The 13,958-nt window shown below is 38.1% G+C and overlaps 1 protein-coding gene across 3 annotated transcripts in view; it reads right to left on the minus strand.

Moving 5' to 3' along the window:
- LOC121858283 (eukaryotic elongation factor 2 kinase-like) overlaps window positions 1-13,958 on the minus strand; it is a 148,614-nt gene that overhangs the window by 123,521 nt on the left and 11,135 nt on the right. For 2 of the 3 annotated variants that reach the window (XM_042354602.1, XM_042354601.1), the window contains exon 2: window positions 5,481-5,588. The exons of the other annotated variant lie outside the window; for it this stretch is intronic. In XM_042354602.1, coding sequence (XP_042210536.1) covers window positions 5,481-5,575 — 95 coding nt within the window. In that variant the 5' untranslated portion in view covers window positions 5,576-5,588. The remainder of the gene's footprint in view (window positions 1-5,480; window positions 5,589-13,958) is intronic. 3 annotated transcript variants of the gene reach the window in all.

Consider the following 13,958-nt stretch of genomic DNA (forward strand, 5'->3'; position numbering starts at 1 on the left):
AGTTTTAATGAAAAAGCTGTGAATTCTAAATTTTATTCTTTGCCTTTTATATATCATAAATTGTAGACTTTCCAATGTCGTATGTTTCCATTAGAACAGTATTGCTCACACCACGATCTAGTTTCTTAATTATTTCAAGTTTGTCACTCAATTTCAATGTGTTCTTCTTTCTCTTCACACAACGAAGTTTATCTACTTTAGGAGCCATTATTATGGGCTTGTACAGTACTCTGTAAATGGAAAGAGTAGGACTCAAAATATTGTTATATTACAATGGTATTCTATTCATACTGTGCTTGATATAATGCATTCACGGAAATGTAATATTTTTGCTGAACGTACGTATTACAGTGGAAAGTGGGATAAAATCGTGATGAAAACAATGACTTTCGCTTTCTTTCGTTCAAAAGATGTTACCGTAATCGCTTTTCGAATGGTTTTCAGTTCAAAAACTGTTGTATTACAATAATATTCTATCCTAATTGACTTGAATAAATACTACGATACCATATTTCTGAATATTTTCATTAAAATCCATCAAAATCATTTTCCTTGTCATCGTCTGCAGCACCAAACAGCTTCTCCCAGTCTCTCTTTGAACAGGGCTAGAGGGTACGTATTTTTCGAATCGTTTTCAGTTAAAAAACTATTACATCACTCGTCTATTTTACCTAAACTGCGCCTGAATGAATATATTCTCGGAGATAAATAGTAGTTTTGTGGAAACGTGACGTATTTCAATGTAAAATAGGATAAAATACATGACGAAAACAAAAGACTTTACCTAAGCTTCCGATGTTCTTGAGATGTTACTCGTTTTTTTTAATAGTTTTCGGTTAAAATTCTGATATATTACAATGATATTCTATTCATACTGTGCTTGATATAATACATTCACGGAAATGTAATATTTTTCCTGAAATTACATACGTATTACAGTGGAAAGTGGGATAAAATCATGACGAAAACAATGACTTTCGCTTTCTTTCGTTCAAAAGATGTTACCGTAATCGCTTTTCGAATGGTTTAGTTTAAAAACTGTTGTATTTCAATAATATTCCCTCCTAACTGACTTGAATAAATACTTGAATGGAAATATACAATATTTTTGTTGAAACTACCCGGGTTTCAGCGTAAAGTGTCGTAATAATAAATGGTAAACAATTTGCCTTCAGCACTTGTGTTTCATGCACGGCGAGCCTCAGTTTATAGGACGTAGAGCGTTTTTAGTGGTTTTGTTGTTCCATTACCCTCAAAAACGTGGGTGGAACTATAAACGAGGAATATCATAAATTAACGATTTCTTGGTAAAAAAATCAGGGTCGACTGATAACGAGGGGGGGTTATAGACGAGTATATACGGTATGTTGTCACAGTTTGATTGCCCATTTTAAAGTGGCGACCACGTGGTCGCTTGTTGTCGCTGTGCAGCTGTGGCGCTCACGCATGCGCACATGCACACAAATGCCCGCTAAAAAAAAAATAGTTTTTGAAAAGTCCGGATTTTCGGGTGGTCCGGATTTCTGGCATCCGGATTTTTGGACTTTTACTGTATATTTTGCATTAGACATAAAATTTTTAGATATGATGTTTACTCTGAGTAAATATGTTATCTTTTGTGCAAAATATATGACATTTATATTCAAAATATTCCTGGTCTTGCAAGGAATCCAGCAATGTCAATTATATTACCCTAACTTTAATCTGAGGTAATATTTAATACTAAATGTTAAAATCTAGTTTTTTCACCCACCCTTTCTCTTGAAGGGAGGGTTGGTGGGAGGTGGGGGGGAGGGTTGGGACGGACTGACCATCTGGCTCTGTTGGAAGAGGGGGGCAAGACAAGGTGGGGTACTTTGATTGACAGATAGTGTCGTGAAGAATATATTTTTTTTTTATTAACTGAAGATATTTGTTTTAGCTCATAAAATTCATACAAATTACCCGGCCAGAATATAATTTACATTGCTGGAATTCTTACAATTTGATGATCATTTTGAATATAAACATAGATTTTGCATTAGACATACAAATTTTAGATGTAATGTTTACTCTGAGTAAATATGTTATCTTTTGTGAAAAATATATGAGATTTATATTCAAAATATTCCTGGTCTTACAAGGAATCCAGCAATGTCAATTATATTATCCTAACTTTAGTTTGAGGAATTATTTATTACTATACCTGGTTTTCCCCCCAAAATTTCTCAGAGGGAAGAGCCAGGGAGTGTAGTGTGAGAAGAGGGGGAGGGAGTCAGTCCATTATTTGAATGGACATTAACTTGGCAACTGTATTTCTCTATTTCTCTTAAGTATTAATTGTGTGCATGTACCATCATAAAATTAAGATGTTATTTTTACTAGAACATAGGTATTGTGTCGGAAAAAGTGGAGTTTGGGGGTCAGCTGGTCTCTATTTCATTTAATCCCATATGTTATGTTATTCACTTTACGCGTTTCTCACTTTCCGCGGTACCCTGTGGGTTACATTAACCACGTAAAGTGAGGGTTGACTGTATATCCGTGTATAGCACGAGTTCTTAAGACCAAATTTTTTGGCAAAAAGTTGGGGGTGACCTCTATACGGGTAATAGTTTCGTTAGGTTGAAAAATATTTACCAGTAACTACCAGTAAACAATGGAAACGACGCACCAACGCACCACCCGCTGTGAGTGTCGGTACAGTTGCCAGGGCAGATCTCTTGCGTCATCATAGCAAGCCCAAAGTAGCCAAATGCATGGTATGGTATGCACAGGAGTATGTAAAACATAAAGTATTCTTTTTTAAAATTTTATTTATATACATAAATTTTTGTTAATTAAATTTGAAACATCAATCTTTGTTAATTAAATTTGAAAAAAAAAAAAAAATAGGATACCTTATTTATAAATATTTTCATTAAAATATTACATCACAAGTATATTTTACCTTAACTGTGCCTGAATGAATATATTCTCAGAAATAAATATGGAAATGTAATATTTTTGCTGAAATGACGTACGTATTACAGTGGAAAGTGGGATAAAATTGTGACGAAAACAATGACTCACTTTCTTTGGTCGTTCAAAAGATTTTACCGTAATCGCTTTTCGAATGGTTTTCAGTTAAAAAACTGTTGTATTACAATAATATTCTATCCTAATTGATTTGAATAAATACTACGATACCATATTTCTGAAAAGTTTCATTAAAATCCCTCAAAATCATTTTCCTTATCATCTGCAGCACCAAACAGCTCCTCCCAGTCCTCTCCATGAACAGCATCGTCATATGGATCAACACCATCATCAGCCATAGGATCATCAATATCTTCATCCTCATTCACGCTCTCATTAGCCTCATAATCCCACAACAAGTCGTCTTCTGTTCCATCAAGAGCATTCGAAATCCCACATTTCTTAAAAGATTTCACCACAATTTCTGGTCTGATTGCATCCCAGGCCTCTACAATCCATTCACAGAATGTTGCTAGTGATGGAGCTTGGATGTTGCTTCCCTTTGTGTATGTCTTATCGCCTTCTATCATCCAGTTGTTCCACTTCACTTTTACCGCATCTTTAAATGGTTTGTTTATGGAAACATCCAGTGGTTGGACAAGACTTGTTTATCCACCAGGAATCACAGCTGTATCAGTGTTTTCCTTCCTAATCCCAGCAGTAACACTGTCAACAAGATGTGACCGAAACATATCCCACACAAAAAGACTTTTTTCTTTGCGCAGTCCCCCTGGTCTAAAGTTCCAGACTTTTTTAAGCCATATTTGTATGCCGCCTTCATCCATCCATCCTTTCTCGTGCACATGGATGATTAAAAAAATGCTGTCTGACTTGCAACACTGTTGGTAGGGTCAGGTGGTTCTAACGGCACCTGCCAGGACCCGGTTATCAAATTTATAACAGTGTCTAACCTCAATTACTGTAGTTTATCTGATGTAGGCAATATGAAGTAAAAAATACCAGTTAAAGTGAGAAATTGGAAGAGAATAAACAAGAAAGATGTCGTTGGGCTATTTTTGGTAGGGCTGAGGGAGAGAGTACCAGCTGTTTGGTCTTTTTTGGCGGGAGAGTCACCAAATAACCGTAGTACTGTACTGGCATTTGTTTGGTGTCTTCTGTATTTTTAAAAATAAATACTTGTAAATTAAAAGTACCGTAACATTGTATTATATACAAACTTGTCATATTTCTGGAAAATAAGAAGCAAGAAAATAAGAATATACCGGTAAACACAATTTCAACGTACGCTAAAATTAAAGGCTGCTTAAGAAGGGCCGATGCAAACACACAGCCTCCGCGACCAGGGCTCTGCCGTATCAGCTAGACGGTACACGTGTTTTTCGAATCGTTTTCAGTTAAAAAACTGTTACATCACAAATGAATTAGGATAGAATATTATTGTAATACAACAGTTTTTAACTGAAAACCATTCGAAAAGCGATTACGGTAACATCTTTTCAACGAAAGAAAGCGAAAGTCATTGTTTTTGTCACGATTTTATCCCACTTTCCACTATAATACGTACGTCATTTCAGCAAAAATATTACATTTCCATATTCTCAGAAATAAATATTAGTTTTGCCGAAATGTGATGTATTTCAATGTAAATTAGGATAAACTACATGATGAAAACAAACGACTTTACCAAACCTTCCCATGTTCAAGAGATGTTACTCGTTTTTTTAATAGTTTTCGGTTAAAATACTGTTATATTAGTGATATTCTATTTATACTGTGGTTGATATAATACATTCACGGAAATGTAATATTTTTTGCTGAAATGACGTACGTATTACAGTGGAAAGTGGGATAAAATTGTGACGAAAACAATGACTTTTGCTTTCTTTCGTTCAAAATATGTTACCGTAATCGCTTTTCGAATGGTTTTCAGTTAAAAAACTATTGTATTACAATAATATTCCCTCCTAATTGACTTGAATAAATACTTGAATGGAAATGTACAATATTTTTGTTGAAACTACCCGCGTTTCAGTGTAAAGTGTCGTAATAATAAATGGTAAACAAGTTTATAGGATGTAGTGTTTTTCTGAAGGTTTTGTTGTTCCTTTACCCTCAAAAACTTGGGTCGACCTATAAACGAGGAATATCATAAATTAACGATTTCTTGGTCAAAAAATCGGGGTCGACCTATATACGAAGGGGGGTTATAGACGAGTATATACGGTACATTAAATCAAAATGCCACCTTTGAGTGTATGATCACAGGAATGTTAACAAGAGTACTGTTAAAAAAAATTAAAAAAATGTTGGTCTGTTATACTTTTGTACTGCCCGAGTCACTAGTTCTGAATGACAAAACATTTTTTTGGAATATATGGTGACAATACAATACTGCAATTACACTTCAGCAAAAAACTGCAATTTAAGACCCCTGAATATAGTTGCCCACAAATTCTCATACTGTACTATACCTTTGTTCCAAATATATATAAGTACATGTACTGTATATAGCTAAGACTTACCTCTCCTCCAACCTCCTCCTGATGTCGCCTAACTCCAGAGGTCGGATGTCTATGTCATCCGAGGACTCACTCATTGTTCGCTCAAACAAAACCATCTTGACAGTTAAGCTGGAATGAAAATATGTAGGTGACAAGAACATAACTAATACAAGTCATGAATGCATGAGACAGGTGTATACCTTAATAAAGTCATGGATAACTACTCAGTTTTTAGTTGAACTTTCTATAAGGGTTAAAACAAATATATTTATAAAAGATGAGATTATGTGTACATCTAATAGAGTAAAGTTTTATATGAAAAACAACAAAAGAGATTAAGTCAAGCTTAAAAGTTTTCTATTACTATGCTCAAAGCAAAATCAAGTTAATAACAAGTACAGTACTGCACAGATTGTCTTTATTTATTGTAAATTAACATATATATCACAGTTTAAATTAATGAAATTCCATTATTCTGACCAAGATGTCAGGTTTGGTATCTGGGAAGGCAACGAAATTGAATTCAAAGAAATTAAATAAGAAAACCTAATTGAACAAGAAACGAGATAAAGCAAAATAACCTAACCAAATTATTTTATATTTCAGGTTATATAACCTTTTTCATTCAACTTAACACCAAGAAGAAGAACATCAAAATGAACCTTAGATACCTGATGTGAATCCACCAATCCAAAAATTGCTCATATCTCCGTAAATATCAATTTTCACAAGAATTACCACAGAAGAAAATCTATTCAAAATTACATTCTGCACAAGAAGAACCTTTTGCCATTCTTAAGTCTGGCTCATGTGCAAAAATGAATTAGAGTATGAACCTCAAATTTGATGTAAGGTACAGTATACAGGTAGCTATCGTGATCCTAACCAAAGGGCTATTTTAGGTACATTTGTAGTTTCAGCCCCAATTACTGTTTGACCATAAATTTTTGTTTTTCCCATGATATTTGGTCTGATTCATACGAATTTGGGCAATTATTGCTGACTGACCGGCCGCCGATTAAGCACAGTAAACAATTATAAAAACGCCAATTTCGCAGTTTATGCAATTTTTTTTACCCAACCCAACTCCTTAACATAAAACTGCCACATTACCACCAAGAAGACAAAGTAGTGTGCACCTTAGGTGCCAAAATATCTTCCAAACAAAGCATTTGCACAGAAATGATTATCATATCAGTACTCACTGATGAAAATAGAATAAGAAAATAAACACCAAAACAAATAACTTGTCGGCAAATCAGTTGTCAATATTAACCCGAATTTTACCTCCATTTCTGTTGGAAGACGTTTTGGAGTTATCACCCCTCCTCCCATAGAACCTGACTTCACCAACTAAAGAAACAGTATAACTGCAGTTTCAGACAATACACAGCTGGCAGTTCTAACCAGCCCCAACCTTTAGATCTCCTTATTTGGAGTACAGCTACTCCCCAACTTACGACCTACTCGACCTACGACCACCCGCACTTACGACCTGCCTCAGTCGGTACAACCACCAGCACATACGACCCCGCAGTCGGTACCAAAATTTTTTTTTCAAACGACATGCGTCTTTTCTAGACCGAAACGTTTCCGTCCTGTACCAGAGCGTCGTGTGGCTTGGGTCGCCGCGTGGGTACAGCACCCACACCGTAGAGCGCTTAGTTGGTGTTTGGCTGTCGTTGTATCCGCAACTGATCGCGCTGTGTACTGACATTATTTTCGTAACTAATTCACTTTAGTGACTGGAAAGCGTAGAAGTGAGAGTGCTGGTGGTGCTCAGGAGAAAAGGAGACAGTCAATTACTTTTGAGACGAAAATGAAGATAATAATGCAGTATGAAAATGGAAAAACTGTAGCAAACATTTCACGCGACCTAGGCTTCTTGCACTCGACCATATCTACTATTTTGAAGGACTAGAAACGTATTCGTGAGGTAGTGAAAGGATCAGCACCTATAAAGGGAACTATAATAACGAAGAAAAGACAAGGGCCCATTCATGAGATGGAAAAATTACTTGTGATATGGATGGAAGATCAGATACAAAAGCATGTACTCTTTAGCCTTCTAACCCTACAGGCTAAGGCAATTAGCCTTTTCGAAAGCCTGAAGGAGCAGGCAGGAGATGAGTGCGAGCAAACCTTCAGAGCAAGTCATGGGTGGTTGAACAGATTTAAGAACTGCCAGTTTACATAATGTAAAGGTGAGTAGAGAGGCAGCTAGTGCTGATGTTGGTGCTGTTGAAGCTTTTAAGGAGGAGCTAGATTGTGTTATCGTGGAGGGAAATTATTTACCTGAGCAAATATTCAATGTGGATGAAACTGGATTATTATAGAAGCGCATGTCTGAACAGACATACATCCACAAAGAGGCGAAAACAATGCCAGGTTTCAAGGCATTCAAGGACCGAATTACACTTCAGTTGGGGGGAATGAGGCTGGTTTCAAGATAAAGCCCTTCATGATCTATCATTCAGAGAACCCAAGGGCTTTTAAAAATGTCAGCAAGCACACACTGCTAGTGTTTTATCACAGTAACAAGAAAGCTTGGATGACCCTAGCACTGTTTGAGGATTGGTTCATGACTTGTTTCATTCCTCAACCCAAGAAGTATTGTCTGCAACAAGGGATTGCATTCAAGAGTTTGTTAATTTTTGAAAATGCTCCGGGACACCCACCACACCTGGACGACATGCACCCTGCTGTTAAGGTAGTCTACATTTCACCTAACACTTCCTCTGTCATCTAACCCATGGATCAAGGCGCTATGGCAGCTTTTAAAGCTAATTATTTACGTGCGACCTTCGCTCAGGCTGTTGCTGCTACTGAAGGTGAAAAAACGCTCAGAGAGTTTTGGAAGGACTACAACATTTTGAAATGTATAAAGAACATTAGTGCAGCATGGGATGAGGTTACAGGGCAGTGCATGAATGGAATATGGAAGAAACTCCTAAAAACATATGTGAACAGTTTCAGAGGATCTAATGAAGATGAAGTAATTTCTGAAATTAGTAACAAGATAGTGGAGTAAACAGCTTGAGTTAGAAATTGATAATGAAGATGTTGAACAGTTGGTTGAAAGTGTAGCAGAAGAGCTAAGTAACGAGGATCTTATCAAACTGGAAGCACAGAAAAATGCAGAGGAAGAAGAGTCTAAATGTAGAAGAAGAACCCGCACCCCCAAAAAAATTTTCAGTGAAGCAAATGGCAGAGGCATTTGCCACAATTAATAAGGGGATGCAAATGTTTGATGGAATGGATCAAAATGTTGAGCATTTTGCCAAAGTTGACAGAATGGTCCAAGACGCACTTGCTTGATACAGAAAGATTTATAATGAAAAGAAAAAGCAAACTGTGCATTCTAAATTGGACATCTATTTTAAGAAGCCCCCCATTGCTGTCTCCTCACGCCCCACCAGTGCTGCCTCTTCACTCCCTAAAGATGATCCAATACCTTCAACCAGCAAGTTTCCCCTGTACATAAACCTGTCTGAAGAAAGCAGCATTGATGACCCACCCAGCCCTGTCTCCTCCTCTGCTTCATGCAATTAATATAGTCTCCATGTTTCCTGCAAATAGAAAATTATGGGGGCCCCGTGTGCATTCAGCTGACTACATTAAAGGTAAGTGCACAGTAACACCGTATCCGTTCTTCATTCTTGATTACTTTTACTGTACTGTATTTCATTTTAGATTTTATATGTATTTTTTTTTCCATTTCGACTTACGACCTGGATTTCGGTCCCTAATCCTGTTGTAAGTCGGGGAGTAGCTGTACTGTACTGTATTTATAACCCCATTTCAACCAATCGGAAATGAATTTTAAAGATTTTCCCTACTTTTACAACAGTCCATGGCTGAGATTTACTTAGGCGTCACAAATTTTCATGGTCAACATCAAGTGACAGTACATTAGGTTACCTTTAGATCACTTTGATTTTGTTACCATGGGAATTCATTACTTCCTAAAAATAGAAAATCAGAGCCAACTTTGGTGAATTATACCGCATATCACTTGTTTTGGCTCTACCCCACCCGAAAACCTCAAATTCCCACGTGCCCCCCCCCCAAAATTGTTGGGGGGGGTAAACTTTAACACTAGTAATTTCCGACAGAAATGAAGGTCAAATTCGATTGAATCACATCAAAAAACAATGGAAAAACAAATTGATAAATTACTAGGACATATTGTCAGAAACTGCAATTTTACCAAAGAAACCTACCTAACCTTACCTAGCCGTCCCTGCCATATTAAACTGAAAGTGATTAATATTCGTCCATTGGCTGTCCACAGGCTTCCAATTTTCAATATTACAGACACAAAGGCTATAAAAAACCATGTATACGACTTCATATCATTTATTGCGCAAATCAATATTAACGGAGTATTGTATCTCACAAATTTCTAGGCGTAAATTTCTGGACCTGCCAGGTTGCCAAAGTCACTTCTCTCCTTCCCACCTCCTCCTCTTCGGATTATGTGACTTGACGTGACTGGCCAATCATTTTGAAGCAGCCTTCCACCGTGCAATTTCAAATTTTGAAGGCTCGTGATGGCGTGGAAATTTTTTTACTTTAAAGATAAGACAGAAATTCTTTTGTCTGTAACCATAAGCGTACTAGATCGCCCAGCTGTATCCTCCACCACAGTAGCAGGTAAGCTCCAAAATATGGTTAGGTTAGGTTAGGCTTGGTTTGTTTTATTTTTGGTGTTTTATGAGATACAGTACACTCCATTTCGTCACCAATACCAAATCCATTTAGTTACCAATAATGGTCAGGTGATGAAACAGTCGCAGGTATTAGAGTGACAAATTGCATGTTATTATTTTACATGAATAGAAATTACACGTGTTTACAGACAACTCGAGAATTATTGTTATTATTATACATGAATATTAATTATTTAATACAAAAAACTAATGAAGAAAATTATTAAAACAATGGTAAATAAACAAATACAGAACAAATGAAGGTGATTTCTTCTTCTTCACCACCTTCAGCACGGGTCGCAGTCAGTGTGTCAGGTGATTTCTGTAAACAACGGGCAATTATCAGGAAAACCACTCGATGGAAACGATTGGCATTTAATTAACAGTTTTTTTACTATTTGATCTTTTTGATATGCCCAGCTTTACCGGGCCACATAACTTGTTTGCATGTTAACAAAAACAGTTATTGGCGACTACTACAAGCAAACAGATAACTACTAATGTGCATTTTAATTGCATTTTACATTGGTGATAAGACTGGTTGAAATTGTCACTTGACTAACTGCATATATGGAACGTGGCCCAGAATAAGATCTTGTGCATAAACTCCTAGCTCTCCCCATCTTGTCTAAATGCCACATCAGACCAGCATTTGAAGAACTACAAGAAAAAGAAGCACAACAATCAGAACTCGTCAAGAAACTCACCGATTATATGAGCCAAACATGGCTTAACAACAATGTCTGGTCAGTCGGTAATTGGTGTGGTTTCCAACGTCTAGTTAGAACAAATAATGATGCCGAGGGCTGGCACCAGCGCATAAACCACCGAGCAGCAAAGAACAATCTCGATCTATACCTCCTTGTCCCTCTTCTTCACAGAGAAGCCTCAATCGTCGATTTGCAATTACAACTACAGTCTCTCCTCGACTTACGACATATTCGACTTACGACAACCCAGACAAACGATGGCCATGGTCGTATAAATATTTTTCACATAACGTATTTTCGAGTCCCGACATTAGTGATCGCGCTGTGTACTGACAATATTTTTTTTGGTAATTCCCTTTAAAATGGCTGGCAAGAGTAAAGTGAGAGTTCTCGTGAGGCTCAGAAGAAAAAGAGACACCCATTTTAGAATTTCTATGTATTATTTTCGCCTTTTCGACTTACGGCCTGTTCATCGGGCCATAACCCCGCCGTAAGACGAGGAGAGACTGTAGTTCACTGAGCACAAGCTAAAATCGTGCAAAGGAAAAGAAAATAATGACAAACCAGTCCATCTCTGGAAGATGCGGGATGAATATGAAGAAAAAAATATCACCACCTCTAATTTCCGAATACAGATGAAGTCGGCCCCTGGTGACTTCGGCTGAGTGATCTTGGCCCACTTACCAATTGGGCCGAGGTCACCACCACGTTGTATATTAACACTTGCCTATATGAATTGGAGAACCAGTACAGTATTAGGAACCAAAATAATAATAACTAAAGGTAAAAAAAATTTTTACTTTACCTTTATCCTCTTTGCCACTGATAGGCTCGCTAGCCATACATCCTGGAGTTAGCAGACAAGAGCTGCTGTGCACCTCGGTAGTCTTTTTTTTTATTATTCCCATAGAGTGAATATCCTTGCCTGTAGTTTTATAAATGTCTGACGTTGGTGACACTTGAGCGTTCCCTCTGACACCAGCCAAGTTTGCTTTTTAACTAGGCTTGCTTCGTCATGCAAAAGCCTTGGCCTTCGTCTTGAGGCGATTATGCCATCCTTCCACATCATTATTGGTTCTCACGCTCTGCTAATACACACTCTAGGTGGCCAACAGAACTATTGATCAATGTACAGTAATACCCCTCTTTACGTGATTCTTGTTAACGCGTTTCCACATTTACGCGGTACCCCGCCAGAACCGGAATTCCCAATTTACGCGGTGCATCTACTCATATACGTGGGAAGCGCCACGGGCAGGGTGCGCACAAGGTCGCCCAGTCATCAAAACATTACCGAGTTCTTCACCCGCCACCCACCACAGCCGGCCCAAGTCAGTGATAGTGAGGACAGACTTATATGGACTTTGAGGGGTTTGACAAAGAGGCCCTGCAAGCCTCTGTGGTGGATAGTGATACAATTGATACAAGTGAAATTTTAGTGATACAGGTGAGGGCCAATAATCTGCCCTCTACCTCGGAACCAACCCCCCCCCCCCATCCCCGTGTGCCCAGCCATCTTTTCTACTAATGAAAGTGTTAAAAAACCTAACATTATTGATATTTCTCTTAATTATTAATCGTGAGAGCATCCCATCATAAAATTAATCAGTTATTTTTACTACAACGTAGGTATTGTGTCTGAAAAAGTGGAGTTTGGGGGTCGGCCCAGTCTCTATTTCAATTAATCCCATATGTTCTGTTGTTCCATTTACGCGTTTCCTGTTTTACGCGGGCCTCCGTGGGTTCAATTGACCGCGTATAGCAGGGTTATACTGTATTTTAAATATAATTTGCAAAATCAAGAAGAGTCCAGTAGAGATTCTTTTAATCCTTGGAATGTTCCAGGAATATGTTGCTCTGGAAGAAAACATAGACCCATAAACTTTCTCAGCAACTTATGGCTACCCTCATCTGAACTGTAAGCAGTTTGCAATCCAATTTCTTGGATTTTTTCAGAATAGTGCTTGGGTAAAGTGGAATGCATACCCTTTGATTAAAACATTAGGTAGGACTTGCTTTACTGCTGGCCAGAGCCCTCTCTCAAAATCAATAAGTATTCTCCTGTCATGTGGTTCATTTGGAAGTGTCAATAAATTCTTTGAATAGTGAAATACCTGTATAGTTTTTCTTCTTATGAAGTGTCATAGTGCACAGCAGAACTGGAAGTTGTTTCATGGTTTCTTCATGTTGAGTAAAAACATGTACAGTATTACCCCGCTTTACAGGGTTTCACCTTCCGCGATTTCTCATTTACGCGGTGCCTCGCCAGAACCGAACTTTCACTTTCCGCGGTGCATCTACTCATATACGCGGGAAGCGGCGCGGGCAGAATGCGCACAAGGTCGCCCAGTCATCAAAACATTACCGAGTTCTTCACCCGCCACCCACCACAGCCGGCCCAAGTCAGTGATAGTGAGGATATGGACTTATATGGACTTTGAGGGGTTTGACAAAGAGGCCCTGCAAGCCTATGTGGTGGATAGTGATACAAGTGATACAGGTGAGGGCCAATAATCTGCCCTCTGCCTCGGAACCAACCCCCCATCCCCGTGTGCCCAGCCATCTTTTCTACTAATGTAAGTGTTCAAAAAACTAATATTACAGTATTGATATTTCTCTTAATTATTAATTGTGTGTGCAAACCATCATAAAATTAAGATGTAATTTTTACTACAACGTAGGTATTGTGTCTGAAAACGTGGAGTTTGGGGGTCGGGCCAGTCTCTATTGGAATTAATCCCATATGTTCTGTTGTTCACTTTACGCGGTTTTCACTTTCCGCGGTACCCCATGGGTTCAATTGACCGTGTACATCGGGGTACTACTGTACACTAAATACAAGGTCTGTCCAAAAAGAAATGAAACTATTTAAATAGCGCGCCAACGAACCGGCACAGCGTGCTAGCGACTGGAGCACTGTGTAGCGGTCACCTTGACCTTTAGGCTAATACTAACCACATCATGCCACGTCAATTAGTCATCGAGCTACACGCGCTAGAGTGAACGTATGTTTTGTGCACTTGGCGATTTGTTGCAAGTTGAACAATGAAGGCTCTTGGAGAGCAATGTGTTTGCGT

Source organism: Homarus americanus, unplaced genomic scaffold (genome assembly GCF_018991925.1).
Source record: "Homarus americanus isolate GMGI-L3 unplaced genomic scaffold, GMGI_Hamer_2.0 scaffold57980, whole genome shotgun sequence".
In the NCBI taxonomy this organism is placed as follows: Eukaryota; Metazoa; Arthropoda; class Malacostraca; order Decapoda; family Nephropidae; genus Homarus; species Homarus americanus.